The sequence below is a fragment of the Crassostrea angulata genome, chromosome 9 (genome assembly GCF_025612915.1).
Source record: "Crassostrea angulata isolate pt1a10 chromosome 9, ASM2561291v2, whole genome shotgun sequence".
Classification (NCBI taxonomy): Eukaryota; Metazoa; Mollusca; class Bivalvia; order Ostreida; family Ostreidae; genus Magallana; species Magallana angulata.
In genome coordinates, this window is record NC_069119.1 from 7,618,847 (window position 1) to 7,639,845 (window position 20,999).

Below are 20,999 nucleotides of genomic sequence, written 5' to 3' on the forward strand. Positions count from 1 at the left end.
ACAAAATAGACGAATAGACAAACAGTATACGGATATAGACAAACAGACAGAGTGTTTCCAGTAAATTCCCTTCAGAAGATGGTGAAGATGTATAAATTTGATTTTATTTACTTGGTTACGATATATGAAGACGTTAAGTAAGGCTCATTTCATGTTGTGCAAATAAAAAATGAATGTTACTGTAACACTTATTTAAATGCACACCTCGTAAATCATAAAATTACACTGCAACCAAACAATATTATAAACAGGTTTATTTAAACTGCGTAGATATATTTAAATTATAATAACAACTTCCTTCATGTGATTTATCACAACAATTGACACCTGTTTGCAGAAACAGCCAAGATTTGCATCCAGAATCATATCGGCAGAAAAACCTTGGCTTTTCATTTCAAAGAAACTTTAGAATTAAGACATTACACTTAGTCAGAAATTGGACAAAGAGCTATAAGCGTTAATTTTTTTCTGAAACGTACGTTAATTTTACCATTGTCAAACAGAAAAACCGTGAATTTTATGGCATATTAAAACTAGAATTTACTTTTCGCAAATAAAGTTTGTAATAAAAATTAATTTTTAGACAGGTTTCAGAATTTGTCATTATAAATTATTGTCTTAAATGGAAGAAAAGTGTTTCATTATGCGGTAAAGATCAACGTATGACATATTATTATTATCTGTTTGTCTATTTAACTATCAACTGTTATTATAGAATTCATGTTCATAAAAAATCTATTCTAAATGAATTTATTCATTTCCCTCCATGCGGGAATATGATTACTTAATTAGCGTGGTAAACATTCAACGCCAATTCGGCTTGTCCAATAAAAGGTTCAAAAAGGTTTTTCAGCAAACAGTTTTGGAGTCTTGAGAAAAAAGTGCAATCTAAACAAATCAGGGTTTACTTTTCGTGAGCTGTGTCTAAATGATCATATCTATTGACATGGGATCTGTTAAAAGATATTGTAATTTCTTTTTACCAGAAGTCATTCTTGTAAAAACAAAAGTCACTAAATGAGAGAAAAATAAGCATTCTAATTACGGTGTGGTATTTGTTTTTAGCATATTAATTTCTGAATTTCCGATGATAGTGATACAAACAATGTTTCCTCATTATGTTTCTATTAACCATTTTCTTTCCTATTTTTTTTGCTTCGTGGTTGTGATTGTTTACAAGTACCCAGCACGTCAACGACTAGAAAATACCAGAAATCCTATACGGTGTTTTATTGATAAAAAAAAGATTTTTTATGTAAGAAAATTTAGTTCAAAAGATATCTGATTTAACTTTTTATGTTGGTAACTTTTTCTACGGTGGCTTTTGAACTTTCAAACGAAAAATACTGTGTAATCATTAGATTTCGTGGTGGCTCAATTTTCGTGGAATTCGTGGGTACTTCTCATCCACGAATTAATAAATGTTACAAATTCATATTTTTTTTTTGTAGGAATAAAATAATGAAATTACATAAAATGTAAAATTTAAGCAATCCACAAAAATTTGCCACCGCGAATTTTAATAATTCCACAGTAAATGCATAAAAGCATGAATATTGAACGAGAAGATGAGAAAAAGAAAAATACCTTGTCAGCAAATACAATCTTTCACTGGATCGCATGCTGACTGACGGTTTTCGTACAAATTATTAGACCATAATTAGTCACCTAATTGTCTACGGACTTTTCTGGGGGTTTTTCCCGATTACGACAAAGAGCACACGGCGGAAGTGACCGGTCAGCAGAGGATGCTCACTCCTCTAGAGGTTCTGCTTAGAATTTGTATTTCGTTTTATGGACTTTTGAGATGGTTGACAGTTTGTTATTGTCATTTTTTTCACTCAAAGAATGATTCCTTATTTCTTAATTTTATCTGACTGAGGGAGAATTAAAAAACTATAGCAAGCAATTATGTATACAATGAAAATTATTGGAAAAAAGATATTACATCATAAACAAAACATAAAAGACTGTCTTAAAAGGAAAATTATATTTAAGAAATAATTTGACTACATGTCATTAACGAAAAATGAATTTCACCGAAAAGGATAATTTGTTAATTTTTTTTAAAGTAGTATTGGACACCTTCATGTTGTGACGTATTGTTTATCGAAACACACAATAAAATCAAATGTAATTATATGAGTAGTTTTCTTCCCAACATAGTTACCTAACGGAGTAGCGCATTGGGTCAGGTGGTTTTCAACGAACTTGTGACTCATGAGTTCCAAACCCGCTGGGGGAGTTTTCAAATCTTTACCTCTCTAAATATTTTTGAAAGCTATTTTTGGCAAAAAAAAAGTAAATTTTGAAAATTCTAAAAAGGTGAAAGCATTCTAATTTTAATTTACTTTAATCCATATTAATAGAGAGATGTCCCACACCACTTTAAAATAACTATTAATCATTTATTGAATATACATTGTAGCAGGTACATTGTAACATGGTTAAACTTTTATATATGTCCTCAATGCTGGTAATAGACACGCCATTTGTAAATTTACCGGTTTTTTTTTTTTATAAAATATTTTTTTTTTAAATCGCAGGGGATGCCCACTCCTCCATGGCACCTGATCCTACCTATTTTTTAGATGTCCGTGTTTGCTTTGCTCCTGTTTTGTATTTTGCCTTTGGACTTCTGAATTCGAACCCCGTGCGTTACATGTATCACCACATGTCCATTTAAAATAGCGATAACTTTTATAGCAGTAAATAACCATATTCATATTTTCCTAATTTCTCGGTGGTCTAACTTCCGTAACTTTCATATGTGATTTGACGGAGTTCTGATTCATTCATCCTTCGTTTATATTTTGTGAACATCTTTAGCTGTATTCTTTAGTCTGATTGAGTGACACCCCTGTATCACAAACTTTATAAATAAGCGCACAATGGTATGCCCTTGACCCCCGCATGCATTATATTGGCGTCTAAATGAAGAATAATTTTCAAATACCATACAATAATTTAGATTTAATTGACTACAGCAAGAGTAGTAAAAAAAAATTGTAACATCACATTGAATAAGCAACAAATATTCGTTTTTAGAACAATGCCAGAGAACAAATTTTGGTCGTAATTTTGCATGAATATAATATTTTCCTAAGAAATGAACTTGATAACAAACTTGATTTTTCTGAATAAGAGAACGAACGGTGTGGACATACGTAACAATATCAAACATTCATACAACACCCAAAGAACTTAATAATTTCTCCGCAGAATAGTTATATATATATATATATATATATATATATATATATATATATATATATATATATATATATATATATATATATATATATATATATATATATATACACACTTTTAAAGTTATTCCAATGCATATGTTGGATATATCACAACATGTAAAGTGGACAACAGAACATATAAACATCCATCGAAGTTCAACTCGAGATTTTTTTACATGAATTACAACTAAGTTTTACTCACCAATACCCATATGCAATACACACACACACACACACACACACACACACACACACACACACACACACACACACACACACACACAACAAGTAAAATGACAATGACATTAGTTGTGATAATGAGTTTTTAATTTTGTGCAAGACGAAACAAGGGAAATTGAGTGTCACACAAGTTATCAAACTCTATGTTTTGTTAATTATATTAAGAAAGTGTTGTAGTTAATTTTAAAACATTATTTGTTAATTTCAAAAAAAAAACTATTTCGTCAACATATGAATGATGGAAAGTTTGAACAGTGTTATGGATTGATTTAATTCTCATAAGTTTGAAATTCACATAAGTTTTATATGAATTTAACACAAATATCTAATTGCATGAAAACCATTCGAAAAATAATTCGCATAATATTCGCATGAGAAACTTTGCATCTGCTCTTACATGATTCTCTCACGAAAATTAACATGCAAGAAAATCACGCGAGCTCCTTTTTCCTGTCAATATGTTCTTATGTCTTTAGAGTTTGGTCGAATCTGTTGAAAAACCACTCAAACGCCCAGAGATATAAGACACCCAAAGTCCTTTGTACATTCTCCAAACTCTGGCATTGCACACATAGCTCAAAAACAGGAAGAATCCCTGCAAGCCGTTAAGTACTGCCACAGCATAGGACAAAATCGACAGTTCAAGAAAGGAATCGACGATTTGAAAAGCCCATGTTAGTCCCGTTAGAACAAAAAGCTTTACAAAGCAGACAAAATGAAGTCTGTTTTGGTCTTGTCTTTCGATTTTAGGATTTGATTTTATCTTAAAAACCGTACCAGAAAAAAAGCCAAAATTTGCCAGACAGATGATCGATAATGGTAAAATAAAAGTCAGAACGTAGGATATTTTATCATCGACCAATGTTTCGTTTTCTCCATAACCGAATCTTTGACCGCTTGAACTGATGACGAAAAAGATAACATTGACTAACACAATAAAGAGTGGTAAAGCATAGGAGTATATTGTATACTTTAAAACAATTTTCCATTTTTCTTCTCTAGAGATACCTATGAGTCTTTCAGTAAAGACACAAAACATATGATAAGAAATTGCATTTAACCAAAAGAAAACGCAGAGTAGAATATAATGAGTTAACACCAGCAGCAGGACCTTTAAACTTGTTCCTGCGATAAAGTAATACTTTCTAGTTAAAATGAGAAGCTGCAAGAAAAACAATGTTGCTATCAAGTTCATGCTATTGATACCAGGGATAGTTCGGAGATTATCAAACAAACTGTACGTTACAAAAGTTAAAAAGAGACACACAAGTGAAAGCATGATGCAACTTCCTGTTAAAATGGATAATGGACTGAAAATATCAGAATCATTAATAGCTAAAGGGATGTAAGTATTTCTAATGCAAGTTTGGTAACTTCCGTTTTCAGATATACGAAAATGCTGGAAAGAAAGTACCACATTTGATGGAAGTAACTTTATTCTGTCCCGAGACTCTACCACAAACTCGTCGTTTTTTAGAGTGACCAATGGGCAAGTGAGCAGGTCATTTACAAGTACGAGTCTGAAAGGAATATTACTCGTATTATTCGTTTCTTTAACATTTTTACACATTTCTCTTTTATTTTGGGGGTTAATGAGTTCAGACTGTGTGTCAAGATTTGTATGAATTACAGCTTCAATGTCTGAAAGTTTTGCGGTAGAAATTGATTCAGCAAGTTTCGCTAGACCAACCTCGAAGTTAAACCTGTGTGTCAATTTTAAGGAAAGATGCATTGTTACCCTACTAAAGATTGAGAATGATGTAGTAGATGAATTGCAAGAGTTTAACGTTAGAAAGGTACTATTCTCAAACTCTATGTCCTTTACATCTAGCTGAAGAATATTAGCTACTCTAGCAAAAAACCAAATCTCCACTGAATCCAACAGCTCCCGAACAAGTTTTGGCTGCTTCAAGGTGACTTTCATGTTTAAATAAATGGCATATCGGAGATTAGATGCGCTGTTTATTAATGGGATACAGGCATTTCCATCGTAGATCTTTCCTGGAAAACACTCAACGCTCCGACAGGTGCCCTAAAAATCAGAAAAGTACAGGAACACTTATAAACTCTGGAAAAACTCGAAGTTCTTACAATATTTGCAAAAAAAAGAGTTATTTTGATAATTAAATGTATTTAAACTATTATTGATCATTCAACTTTGTTTGATTGTTGGATCTTGCAGAAATGAACATCAATTTTGGAAGGAAAAGAACCTTTTAAAAGCAATGAATACCTCTAAAGACAATTTCAACATAGAACATTTTTGTGGATTTTCCTGGATAGAGTCAAATGAAGACAATGCAAACATGGATCTATAAGACTTAATAACTGGTAATATTTCTTCGTCAATAATTGATCCTGCATTTTTCTCTTTGCTATATTCAATATCACATCCTAGATTACCATTGCACATTTCACAGGCAGCGTTCTTGAACTTCGAACAAACGTGTACATCTGGAAGAAGGTTACATGAGTTGGATACGTTAGAGTCTACCACTGGCCAATTAACGCCACATTCTGTTATTGAAGTTTGATCCTTGGGTATAAAATGCGGATTACAGATCTTGCAAAATTTGTTTCTGTAAGATATGTTCAAAGCATTATCATACAGAATGGGAAAACGAAAGCCTTCAATGTTTTCACAAGCATTTAATACATCTGCATCAAAGGACCGCCACGTTCCAGTCTCGTTACATTTCTCAATATCCACAAATTTCTCCTCGCACACGACAGACCCTCCATGTGGATGAAGAGAGTGTGTGCAGTTTACGTCTCTTGTATATTGTAAGAACGAGTTAGCATTGAACCAATCGACTGTAACAGGCTTTGGACATGAACTTATCACGGTCCATGGAAATGTATTGAACATAAACTCGTTGTCAAATTCAAATGTGGTTAGTTTGGACATCAGCATGTTGCCTACCATGCAATAAACATTACGATAAGAGATATATTTTCCGGAGTGCATATGTGTCACCGGAATTTGAAAAGTTATGTCACCATCTATGTGTTGAATAGTACAGAGAGTGTAGAGTGCTTTGTCTGTCGTAGGAAATTCGTTTAAGACATAATAACCACCATTGTTCGTTTCCCGTGGAGGAAATGCATCACTGATACAAGACAGAGGTTGTTTGAAAGCAAGATCATCACAACAACTTGTTGTACATCCAAAATGACAGGAGCATGAGTCATCATCATAGGTTCGGTGAATTGATTGAAAAAGATCTGAATCACAATTCTTTTCGGCGAAGGCTGCTTTGCTAAGCGAGATCAGATTGGTGATGTTTAATTGCAAATTATCGGACGATGGTGGGGGGAATTTGAAATCTGATTTATTTCTTTCGCTTTTTATATTTTCAAGAATGGAGTGCATCATGTAAGAAATATGGAGCCCATATTCGAAAGGTTTAGATCGGTTGTGTAAATACCGGGATGAAAAATGTAAAAGTGGGCCATGAAATGGTATTGCATCTTGCATGCAGTATTTACAAAACACATTTTTGAACGGATAAGTAAGCATGGTTTGCAGCTGATCGTGACAAGCGGCAGTCATGTCGTTTTCTGAAATTGGTGCGCATGGCCTCTGCTGAATATCCTCCGAAGGCACGGGTGGGTTGCACATAGCACAAAATACATTTTTGAACATCTGATAGCTATTGCTGTACTCACTGTTGCATGCTTTTTCGATCTCAAAGTCATAATTTCTCCACGTTCCTGAAACGTTGCATTTGGTTACCATCGTATCTACATTGCCACATTTAGTTGCAGATTGTGAAGTGTGCATTACGCTACATTCTGCTTCTTCTGCTGCGGACAAAATTTCTTCATACGATGATATGTAGTTGAAATCTTGTTGTTTTAAGCAATTAAACTCAATGTTCCAGTTTTCGGTTTGATTTATCCCATGGCATAAAGCGCAGTACCGGTTCTTGTAGGAAATGCGTGTCTCTAGATCAACCACAGGAGGGTCGGTCAATCTCTCTATTAGGTTATATTCTCTTGAACAATTGTGGGCCAATTTCTTGTCCGCGTCGATAGGACAGACATCTACGACAAAGTTATAGGACTGAATGTTTGACCAATTAGATGATCGCAGAGAAAAGTCACGACAATGGACGTTGGTTGACTCAAAAAAGATTTGAAAGCAACATGGACTACTCGAGAAGATACAGGACTCATCGCAGGAACAGTCTGGACAGCTAGAATAGACGTACGGCAGTTGTTGTTGGGCAGGAGAAAGAGAACAGAGTCCACGTGTTCCACAGACTGGTATATACATTGACAAAAGATGAGATATGTTCACGTTGTTATAGTCCTCTTCCAGTTGTTCTGAGGATCCAGAGTAACAAAACAGGAACAAGAGGACCAGGATGTACCTCTGACATGATTTATTCATCGCAATCTCCCTTTACTCTTCTTGGCTGAAAATCATTAAAATCTGTGAATGTAGAAAGCCAAGGTCTGGGTGTGGTGGCCGTCATTAGACTAACAGAATGTTAAAATTCCATAAAAGAAATAGTTTGCTATAAAGAAATAGGAAAATGCTGAAATTTTTTAAATATATTTAGGAAAAAGGCTGAAATTCAAACTCTAAAATTATATATATATATATAATTTCTATCTTCTACACGTAAATACTAGTAATAGTTTATAGCTCAAAAAAAATATTATACAAAACTTCAAGATAAATCTAATGGGTAAATTTGGTGCCCACCCAACCTTATAAATATTACTTTATACTATACTCAGTACTGTAAAATATGATTCTGAACAGCTATATTTCTTCTCGCCGAAAAAGACATTTTTCTGACAGACTTTTTAAAATTCCACCCGGTATCCAACTTTTTTTTTAATCAGACAAGGTTTGAAGAAAGTTATTACAGAATTTCACAATCCGATGAGAATTTTATTAGCTTCATTAGGACAATCACCGGCCTGAATTCAATTTCTGTAGAAAAATACTTTTGATTACATCCTACTGAAAACTTTTATATGGTTTCGAGACTCTCTTTATATACCACACTGAAATCAGACTGAGAAAAAAAAATGAGAGAAAAAATCTGAATTCTCAATGATTTGTTTGTTTCTTGTCAAAATTGTTTCTCGTTAAATATGATTGTTTACCTAATATCCTTTTTAAGACAAGACGCAAATCGATTCTATCTCAAACACGACATACTTGTACTAGTAATGCGATATAAGTGAATAAGAATTGAATAACAGGGACACTCAGTATTTTCATGTATTTCTACTGGCCTTCAGGAGGCTGGGGGGTCAACATATTAACCATCAGATCTACCTTAAACTTCTAAACATGATATTTTTGGCCATAAACTATCATTTTGTAAAGAAAAAACCGAAATACTTTAGCTTTGAAATTCGGAACGTTTTCCTATACTTGTATACGGAGCTCTTAGTTTAATTAAGAAAAAAAAATTGAAATATCAAAATGTATGCGACCATCCATCCCTCTTAGAAAACGAACTCAATACGGAATCAACAAAAAGGGGTTCACCTTTGGATACAAGACTAAAATACTTACATGAGGGTCTAGTGCCAGAACAAAATGTAATTCTTTGAATCACCAAAGTTGGTTCATTTTATTCTATACGGTGTTGCTAATTGAAAACCAATGAAGGATATTTTAGCACTTTTTGTTCTCAAGACTTGAGAATGAAACGTATTAGAGCGCAGCTTTACGCCACAACATCTATAATTAATCACTTCAGGTGAATGATGGAGAATATATATAATATCAAATTTCTATTTATTTATCGATAAACATTAGGATAACAAAAATAGATTTCGTTTTGATATCAAATTGTGATTTAAAAAACCCAATTTTGGGGCAAATTTATAGAACATTTTGTTCAATCTTTTGCCACTTTTTTCTAGTTAAACACGTTCATACCATTTTTAAGTGTAAAAAACAATTAATATCGTTTTCTTCTTTGGCACTTTAGTTTTAACTAATGTATGAAGTACTACAGTCATATATTTTACTGAAATAATTTATGAAATAGTGGTACTCGTTCAAAAAAATTTAAGTGATTTTTGACAAATTTATATATGTAAACTACTTTGTAAAAAAAAACACGATTACAAAATTTCATTATCATAATGGATAGTTCCAACTGCTCTTGTTACAGTGATTTTTTTGTTCAATATTAGTATGTGCTAATAGTTTATGCGTCACGCACTATATTTGTAGACGTGTATATTTGTTTTAGGGTTCGGAGTTGTGAGGTGGGTTTCCGGTGGAAATATTGGGGGTTCTGTGGTTGAGTGTTTCGGAATTTTTTTGGAGGGGGGATATATCAATTGTTCGTGTCTTTAGCGATTTTAGTGCTTTATATTTGAACAATAAAATGCTCTGTTAATTTGGTGATTTATGCGGGATGTGAAGATGGCGACATTGCAGATAAAAATTACAAAAATCGCGTTATTGTTAAAACTTGCAGAGAAAACTGCAACAACAAAATATCAGGAGCGATACATTAGCAACGGAGAACAAAGAGACCCATCTTCCCAAGTCAAGAGTTGTTGATCCGCTTCACTTCTCGAAGGATCCGTTGACTTGGGGAGATGAAAGGGACCTTATTGGGAGGAGGCCGGTTACATCAAGAGATCTTTAACAAATGATTGGCATGCATTGACGGTATACAGAATATTTTACATGAATGTGGTCTAAGCTAAGTCTGGTAGACGCATAATGTAGAAAATGAAACAAGGATATTAAATGTTGTTTAGCAAAACTTTGATAGCTCAATTTCAACAAAATTGGGTCTCTGATTGTAACGCATCCAGTAAAGGATTGATCTATAATTTGTTTACTAAAAATGATGTTTGTGCCTAGAAATTACAAACACTCTGGTGCTTATATGAAGATTAATACTACATTACTTGGATTTTTGAACAAGCAATCATAAATTACCAACTGGCATATCGAACAATATACAATGTACCTATGTAGAAATCAACGATTTTGTAATTTATATAAAAATATCATTGGCGATGAATTATATCACTGTTTTATGATATATGCCAAGATTTGAAAGAATACAGGAAAACCTATTTACCATCAATGTATTTAAGACGACCAAATCCTTCCCAATTTTTGGAACTATTTTCAAGTAAAAAAAGAAAAAGAAGAAGCTGTTATTAAAAACTCTAGTACATGTATGTAAATTTATCATTATACATGTAATAATCAAGAGAGTCAACTCTCCAGGTTGATGTGTACAGTATACACTTTTGCTTTTAGCATAATATTGTCTGTATTGTATATTTTCTCTATATTTTTTATACGATATGGGAATAAATAAATAGAATGAGATTTTCAATTAGCATTCCTCGTCTCCACTCACTTACAGAAGTCTGAATAATTTCACTGAATTTAGATACATTATCAAAACGTCTTATAAATACTGGATGATTAAAATCAAAAGCTGGAAATTTGAAGAAAAAAATACTTTCAAATCACGTTACTTGTACATGTAATTAGGACAGTAATGTAAGGGTCCTTTGAGTTATTATTCAGGCTCATAGCATCGTTTTGGAAAGGGGGGGGGGGGTGGCGTAGTATAAAACTTCAATTTCACTCCTCTGTGAGGATGTGATTATGCATCCTGATGAACTTACATAAATCAACAGAACAAGTATGAAATTTTTAACAAAATATTTAATAACAAAATAAAATAAAATTAAACAGAAAATTCAACGAGAAAAACCAAACAAACAAAAATATACAAATTAAATAATGAAATGAAGGGAAAAGTCTATTTAGTCAGCCCGGTTCCGGTGCACGTGGTGTTGAAGAACCCTCAGGTGAACACGTGGTTACAGTCAGGTTTAGGTATATCGGCAACCACCAGAACTAAGTTGAAGTACATGTAGAAAGTTCACATACTGCACGGGTCTATCGAGGCTTCATTAGACGAAAGTTTTCCTTGGAAATGTAAATAACCCATGGCCTCGTCCACGCTGATTGGAGGTTTCTTTTAATAAACTCAATAAACAGAATATAAGTTTTCAAATGACACAAATTATATAAATATCAAACTTTCACAATGTTAAGTTAAAGCACGTATCTGCGATTATAAATTGGTAAAACTGCGAGGATCACCCTCAGGTATAAATTCATAAGTAGTTTTAGAGATGTGTCGAAAGGGCCGCCGTAGTTCACTCACTCACTGTAGAACAGCGGTCTCTATAAATTATCCCATGAAAATGGAAACGGCTACTCATAAATACAGGAGCCGGTGTAATGAAGAATAATGACCCCCGTAGAATAATGACCGGGGGTCATTTTTCTACGTAGAATAATGACCCCCCTAGCTGAAGAATAATTGGATTTTTCTGAAGAAAAAAGACCCAGGGGTTATTTTTCTTCATGTTGAACATGAAGAAAAATGACCCCCATAGAAAAATGACCCCCCCCCCCCCCCCCGTAAACATGAATAGAAATTGGTTACCCCGTATCCAAGATATGACTTTGAAATTACTTAATTTTTCACTCTGTTCAACTAATTTTGAAGTTATACACCGAACTTGTAAATAAATCGCTGTATATAGTTTTTCATATCCGTAGCAAGCACACACAAAACACTCTTACATTGCCACAAATTGATTGTTAACAATTACGTTACTTCTCTCGTCGACATACGGCGGAAAATGACGCAAATAAAGAAAAATTCATATACAATGAAGATATTGTGAGATAATTAACGAACAATAATCTTGAAATAATAATTGTTGTAATGATATAAGCAATATTCATTGGTGAATGAATTGTCAATCGACGAATGATACATATGTATATCTTTATGGAAAAAGACTAAGGGGGCAGGTAACGTAGGAATATGGATACTTCTTATTTACATTTCTTGGGGAAAGTGATTTTTTTAAAAAATCATTCTGCGTTAGTTTTGTTTTCTTCTACGTAATATATGAACATCAATATTCTAAACATTTGTTGTAATGTTGTTTTGTGATCATGAATAGACTTTATTCTTTTAGAGCAAATTTGTGAAGAATACCTGACTATAGTAAATCTTAATTGATAATAAACACTGATCGATTATAATAAGAAAGATTGTTTTTAAAAGCGTTAATAAATGTTAGGGGTTTATATCCCGCTTGATTTTGATCACACGATCTTTATTGTATCCAAAGTTTCCAATGCTCATACAAACCATTGAAGCATTAATCATCTTCATATTAACTAAACTTACTAAAGCATGCCGAGGATAAAGTAAAATATACGAAAGTGCTGAGTTAAGTGCGAAGAAGTGATATTACTATCGCTTCTTCGCCTTTGCAACTTTGCACTCTCGCCTTCGAATCTTCGCGCTTTCGCCTTTTTAGCTCACCGAGACGAAGTCAATGGGAGCATATTCTATACCCCCGGCGTCGGCGTCCGGAGCTGGTTAAAGTTTTAGTTGCAGCTCCTGTATCTAAGCTATTACTTGTCCTCTCTTCACCAAAATTACATGGATGATGCATCTGGACCTACTAAATCTGGTTCTTAACTTTCAGATGCTGGAGAAGGTTAAGGTTTTTGGAGCAGATAAAAGATTTTGTTGCAGGTGCCCTTTAATAGCAATATCTAAGTTACTGCTGGTCCGTACTTCACCAAACTTGCATGGATGGTGTGTCTTATGATACTGATGCACCAGACAGGCTTGAGTGCTGAATCTGAGCTATAGGTTTTGGATCCTGGAGGAGGTTAAGGTTTTTGGAGCTAGTTAAAGTTTTTGTTGCAGGTGCCCTCTAATGATTATATCTTAGTTACTACTGGACCTCATTAAACTTGTATGGATGGTGCGTCTTATGATACTGATGCACCTGACAGGCCTAAATGCTGAATCTGAGCCACAGGTTTCGGATGCTGGAGCAGGTTAAGATTTTAAGAGCTGGTTAATGTTTTTGAAACAGGTGCCCTCTGATGATGATATCTTAGTTATTACTTGTCTTAACTTCAACAGACTTCCATGGATGGTGTGTCTTATGATACTGATGCACCTGACAGGGTTGACTGCTGAGTCTGAGCCAGTTTCGGATGCTGGATAATGTTAAATTTTTTGGAACAGGTAACATGTTTAATAGATAATAGTACTATTTCAAACTTGCATAGCTGATTAATCTGTAATATGAATGAATCGCAGAGGTAACTTCAGATGCAGAGCTTGATCTCCATTATTAAGGATGCTCAAAATATATATCTTAGTTATTGCAGGTCCTAACTGTATGGTGTGTCTTATGATACAGATGCACCTGACAGGCACGGATGCTGAATTAGAGCCACAGGTTGGAGATGCTGGAGGAGGTGAAAGTTTTAATTGCTGGTGCCCTCTGATGATGATATGTTAGTTAACTGGTCCTAACTTCACCAATCTTGCATGGATGGTGCGTCTTATGATACTGATGCACCTGACAGGCTTGAATGCTGATTCAGAGCCATAGGTTTATGATTCTTGATGAGGTTTAGTTTTTTGGAACAGGTCACATGTTTTATAGATAATAGCTTGCATAGTTGATGTAACTTTATTATAAATGAAACGCAGAGGTTGCTTTAGATGCAGAGCCTTATCTCCATTATTAAGGATGCTAGAGGAATCTCCTCCCTCACTCAAACCTGCTTGAAAGATAGATGTGGTTGTTGTTAAATGATGTAACATGATTCCTATGATATAGTATTGTATGATTTGAAACACTATTGTTTAATAGGATACAATATAATACCATATGTTATATTGTAAAACGTTATATGATACGATAAAATATTGTATCAATTTTTATGACCCCCTTCAAAGAAGGGAGGGCATATTGCTTTGCTGCTGTCGGTCTGTCGGTCGGTCCACTAACAGTTTCCGTTCATTTTCTTCGCAGAGGATGAACATATTAAAATGAAATTTGGTATACGTTTTATCATGATAATATCTAGGTCAAGTTCGATATTGGGTACGATCGAGCAATTTTCGACAGAGCTATGGCCCTTGGACGTAGAAAAATTCCAGTTATTTCCAGTTTCCGCTCATTTTCTTCGCAGAGGATCAACATATTGGAATGAAATTTTATATACAGGTTTATCATGATAGTATCTAGATCACGTTCGATTGAGCAATTTTCAACAGAGTTATACCCCTTGGACATAGAAAAATTCCAGTTATTTGCAGTTCCTTTTTTTTGTGGATGTTTCCAAGGGAGGGGGGCATAAGTGTTTTACAAACATATCTTGTTTTTATATTTTATGATATGATATTGTATCATGCTATTGTTATGTATAGTTTTGATTAATATGATACAATATTGTATAATATAATATTGTATTATTTATTTATTATTTAATCACATGATACTGTTACATATGATATTGCAATATATAATATTGCATCCTATGATGTTATATTGTATATTCTATGATATTGTATTATACAGTATTGTGTTATGATATTGGTTTCTGTAATATAGAATTATATAACATGAAATTGTATATATGATATTGTAATATTATAAAATATCGTATCATACGATATTGTATAATATGATATTGGTTTATATGATATATTATCATATCACATAAAATTGTATTTTATGATATTTTAATATATGTTATTGTATCATATAAACAATGTGTATAATATGATTTTATTATATAATACTTTTCTTTATCCAATGATATTGTATCATTTGATATGATACAATGTTGTATCAAATTTTAGTGTATTATATAAAACAATGTCACATAACTGCAACGATGAGTGAAAACAGATTTTCATAACGCGCTAGCGCGCGTTATACAATTTGTATGCGCACCGCTGCAGTTATGTGACCACATCTTTCAGAAAATAATGTTTGAATGCCTAATCATGCAATATAATATCATATGTTTCAATGTTACGATGTATTATTGCAATATGATATTGTTTCATATAATACTATATTGCATTATGTTTTATGATATTCTATTATTTGATCAAATACAATTATAATGTATAACACAATACAATGTCATATCATACGCTATTATATCATATCTCACATATTTTTACGGTATTTTATGGTAGTATATGATATATATTGTAAGTATGATAGGATGGAATTTTAATTATATATTATTGTATTGATTAACATATGAACATATGATTATCATACAATTTTTTAACAGATGATATACGATATTGTGTCAAAACAGAATCCATGAATATCCAAGATCATAAAGGATGGTTTTCATATGATGCCTCGTCTCGGTGAACTTTGTAGTCTGTGATTACCTATGTTTCATAATTGCGGAGCTCTCTATCGTTTAAAGGGTTCCGAGGCATATTTTGGAATTTTTTTTATAAAATTAATAAAATTATCCAGGGGGATAGGGTCCTGACTCCCTCTCCCGTTTTACTGCGTAAAATTATTAATATTGAATTTTCCGGGGGGCGGACCCCCTCTCCCCCTCTAGATCCATGCATGAGCAAGGTGTGTCGCATAATGAAATTAGAATGTTACTGTGTTTGGACCACAGTAAACAGACGGCTGGTAAGTGACAGGAGTTTAGAAGTGCATATGTACACATTATGGCGGACATTAAATTTGGTGTGGAGTAGATAATGATTAGGCATAGCTATTACTGATAAACATATATGTTACATGTACACATTATAATATTTATAAACATTCATATTTAGCGCGATGGCCTAGCGCATTCGTACCAATAAAATAAAGATGCGAAGGCCAGAGTGCAAAGTTGGGAAGGACCGATAGTAGTATCGCTCCTTCGCCTTCGCACCTTCGCACTTTAGGCATCATGCACATCTTCGCGCTTCGTCGTCGCATCTTCGCACTTTTGCTCCTTCGCCTTCGCACTATCGCCTTTGCAACTTAGGTCGAAGAGGCCCTATCGGAACACAATAGATATATGTAAATGTAATTGTTAAGGTGACAACCATACCCCGATGAAATACATTCAATATCTTGTTATAACGGAAGGATTTTTATTTTCTAAGATATACCCCTTCTTTCACTTTAAGTTTATATGAATATGAATTATAATTTCCGTTACTTTCTGTAAACTGCAGCAGTAAAAATTACAATAGTGTAAAGACTATTTCACAATAAAATAAAAAAAATATACTGAACAACTTTAATCTACAAGGGGGTCATTATTCTACAGGGGTCACTTTTCTTCATGTGGAGTGTGCTCATTTTTATGAAAATGAGACTTATTCTTCAGGCAAAGGGGTCATTTTTCTACGTAGAATAATGACCGGTCATTTTTCTACGGGGGTCATTATTCTTCATTACACCGGAAATATTTCAGCACCCAAGAACCCTCCTTCCCTGACAGGTATTGACGTTCTGTAGGGACGGGGAAATTTACAGCAAAACAAGGCAGAAAAGACCCTGATAAAATAAACAAAAAGAAAAACATACTACCGAAAACCTATTCAAACACGTGTGGTTAAAACGTACAAAAATGGTTTGTTTAAATACCTGATGTTTTTCTAAAACAGGCCCCTGAGTACTAGACGGGATGACGACCACGTCTATCGGCTGATGTTCCCGGGTACTGCCCGTGCATACTTTTACCAACTATTTAAGGTATCAACGAGGGGCTCCCCACAGGATTGATATGTTACCACGGTAACCAAGGGTCAAAGTATTAAAATAAGGGGCTCTCCAAAAGATAAACCGAAAAGGTGAACCAAGGGGAATTATAATTATACACAACGAATTTTAGTTTGTTACATCCTCATTTCCTTATTTTCATATCAATTCTGTTATTTATCATGATTTAACAATAAATCACCCTGTAAATATACATAAATATAAATCAATTCCATATGATCAATTCACATAATAATTGATTTCACAGGTCATAAAATATAAACATGATATTTAAATGCTATTAATATGACAGAGTTATTCCCCTTGTCACAGCATTTTACAATTTATGTATACAAACATTTAATCTTTACATGATGACATAAATCAAAACATATTAAGATTTATCATCGTGATTGAACATTTATATTTCAATTATTTATTCTTGTAAAAAGAATAAAATTGATTAAGCATATATTTATGACAAATAATCAGTACCTGTTAAATGGAACAGCTAGAGCCTGGCTTTCAGTCTTAGTTAATTAACTGTATCTGTGACTGTGATAAAAAATACATTCACTCTAATATATTTCACACTCTATACATTGAGTTCAGTTTGATAACTCAGAATAAATAATGAGATGATTAATTTACAACTTGGTGATTAGAAGAGAAAATGAGCACTTACATATGCTTTCTGTTCAGCTGGTCGATCAAAAATATTTATATGTTGAAAGCTAGATCAGCAAATTTCATGTCAACCTGGAATGGCAGTATATCTGAATAAATATCTTTGTACATGTCTAAAGTCAAAGTTTTAGTGGTAAAAGTTTTAACCTATGAAATTTAAGGAATTTAATAAAGCTTAAATTTTATTCTGGTGCCCTAGCTCTTACAGGTGTACTTGGAGAATCAGTGGCGGATCAAAGGATTTAGTTATTAACGAATTATTCATTGAATTATTTTATCTTATTATTTGATCAATTATTATCTTTATTCAATGTATACATAATGTTGATAAAATAATATATTATTGATGGTCAATATTATTTGACACTTAGCTTTGTATGCTATTAATATAATTAATTAAAATAAACATATTTACATATTCATAAATGTACAATCATGTAATTTTGCATTTGAATTATTCAAAATATACCAACTATTCATAGGCGTCAGAACCAGCCCCCCCCCCCCCCCCCACACACACACACACTTTTTTTTTGCAAAGTTAGACCTAACCATCAGTGATATACAGTTTAGCATTAGGGAGGGGCCAGAAGTTTTTGGAGTTATCGGTATAAGTACTACGCTACCCCCCCCCCCCCCCAAAAACACACACAAACCCCCACCCTGGATTAAGAATTTCATGATTTTGGGAATATAGCGGGTGGGTTTTTTTTTGGTTTTTTGTTTGTTTGTTTGGTTGTTTTTTTTTTTTGCTTAATTGTCAAGATTTCTGATGATCATATGATTAGTCTAGCCCCCATCCCCACTTTCATTTTGCTTCCACTGCCACTGCTATTACTGTAACATTCTAAAAACGGTAAATGTTAAGTTTTGTATATATCATATATAGTTGGAGTGCAATTAATTATTTAGCATCAAGGCAAATACAGTTTGATATGATAAATCAACTGTAAAACTTTATTAGAAAAACAAAGCATACTGTACATCAATATACTATTCAGTCCAGTTGTTTGCTGACAATCACTTGTTTCATGGATAAATTAAATGTGTTTTACGTTACATCGTATTACGAATAAAAATTGAATGACTTGACAAGAATGATTTCGGTCCCAATTGTTTCGTCTCCAATTCGTTTCGCATTGATAGCTATTTACAATTTGACTAGAATTTAAAATAGATGGTAATGAGATAAATGCATCACAATATTTTTTTAATAATCTTAATGATAATGAATTATATCGACGAAGAAGCGGCCACTTTCTCATGGTTTTCAAGTAATCTTTTCCGGATAATTTGGTAGAGGGTCGAGATCTCAAGTAACCGTCTGAAGGGTGAGGACTAATCGCCGGAATGGCGACGGAATAGACGTAGTGACATGTATAAAAAGGTCGATAACTTGTGTTAGGTATAAGCTATCATCATTCGGTTTTCAGTTTTTTAATCTGTGGATAGAGGGCTATCGAAATATGTAAACACTTTTTTGATAGGTACATGTTTAATACATAAAACCTTGACCGGAATGAGCTATGGTCGCAAAAATCAGCTGCCGGAATGACGAAGTCGACTTCAGAAAATACCTAATATCTCAAAAAGTTTTTAATATTTTTTCATTCGGAAACGATTTTTTTAATCACAACAACCAGGCCTATAAAATGTGAAAAAATTAAATCGATATCTTTAGATTTAGTATGCAAAACCTTGACCGGAATGAAAATTTTTCGTTAAAAAAGAATGCTGTAATCGTGCAGTCATCTCTAAATAATCACCTGTATCATAAAAACCATTGATTTTATTTCCATTCGGTCAAGATTTTTTTCATCCTTAGTTATACACCTTTCAGATAATATATAGTTTTATATATCAAACTGTATTTAAATGTTCAAAACCTTGACCGGAATGGAAATTTTACACTCAAAATTTACAAATTTTATTAGATCCACTCAGGTATCGCTCAGGTAAAGAAGCCGTACTACAAGAAGGTGTGAACAACACAAGTAATGAAAACATAGAGAATTTATTAAAACAACAAATTTCAATAGAACAACACAAATTTAATCACGACAATGGTCAATACATAGCCAATCTGTACAATCATTATTTACATCTGCACATTTTGAATGTTTCCAAACATTACAAAGCTTTTTCCCTAATTTAAAATCACAGCCTACCATTTCATCCACCCAATCTGGAAATCCACAAGAACAACAGCAATTAATTGTTAAAATCTTATGTTTTAAAACTGTAATGTCAGGAGTTTGTGATGAATTTTGCGGAAATTGCGTAAATAAACCATTTTCTAAACATTCTACAAGATGGTTTCTCATACTTTCTGATTTAAAGAGGTTTTAGTTTGAAATGAATTATCGGGATTAAAACAAAATTCTACAAGGTTTGCAATTGCAAAAAATCCACAATCATAGCCATTTTCTTGTTGTTGAGAATCTAAAATTTTAATAGGAATAGAAGTTTTATTACGCCCATAAATAAGAGAGAGTTGAATTTCAAGAGATGGAGTGTTTACTGTTTGGTTCTTGCTCTTGCTAAGACTATCTAAAATACAAATTTCGTTATTGTTATTTTGAAAAGATGTTACCCAATGACTTCTACCCGTATGATGTATCTGAACTGAAGGTGGTTGAGTATGTTCAAATTTTTTATCGCATTTCCATGATTTAGTTTGTTCGTCAAATAGTGGTGCAAAATTTGTTAACTGTAACCCATGCATATGTTCAAACTGCTTTTTGATTATATCTAATGAATAATTCACAATATCGGAACACAACCACCCTTTTGGATCTAAAATATTTTTCTTGTGCGAACCTGCAAGCCCAGAAACCCATTTTTCGTCTTGAATAACCTTATCGGAACCCTCTTTACATTCTAATTTGATTTTTTTAACGGGAATGTCGTCGCCAATATCCTCTTGTTCTAACGCGGCGGCGGCGGAATCCGGAGCTGGTATAACTTCCTTGTCGCAATCATTCGGTCGCGGTTTTTTCCTACCGGATTTTTTATCGTTACGTTTCAAACTATTCTTAGACAACTGCTTAAGATTAATTGTTTTCTTTGTTTCCGAAATATTGTACATTCTTACTCACTTTGATGTAAACAATTAAAATCATCATCCGTTCCTAATTATCACGGCTTACACGGACAAGCAGTTTTTACATATAATTATATACATAGTTTTGATACATTCTAATTCACTTTGATTTAAAC

General features: G+C 33.3%; 1 protein-coding gene across 1 annotated transcript; it reads right to left on the reverse strand.

Annotated features, from left to right (window-relative positions):
• Positions 1-2,077: 2,077 nt before the first annotated feature.
• On the reverse strand, positions 2,078-7,011 carry LOC128163613 (uncharacterized). The gene is made up of 3 exons (XM_052827245.1): positions 5,725-7,011; positions 3,324-5,523; positions 2,078-3,203 (listed from the first exon to the last, which is right to left on the reverse strand). The coding sequence occupies exons 1-2, from the start codon at positions 7,009-7,011 to the stop codon at positions 3,964-3,966; spliced, it is 2,847 nt and encodes a 948-aa protein (XP_052683205.1). The 3' UTR covers positions 2,078-3,203; positions 3,324-3,963.
• Between the last annotated feature and the right edge of the window lie 13,988 nt (positions 7,012-20,999).

Coding starts and splice junctions, on each gene's coding strand:
- LOC128163613 (XM_052827245.1), bottom strand. CDS start 7,011: ATGCTTACTTATCCGTTCAAAAATGTGTTTTGTAAATACTGCATGCAA. Junction 5,524..5,724: donor TGTTGAAATTGTCTTTAGAG/GTATTCATTGCT, acceptor TCTGATTTTTAG/GGCACCTGTCGGAGCGTTGA.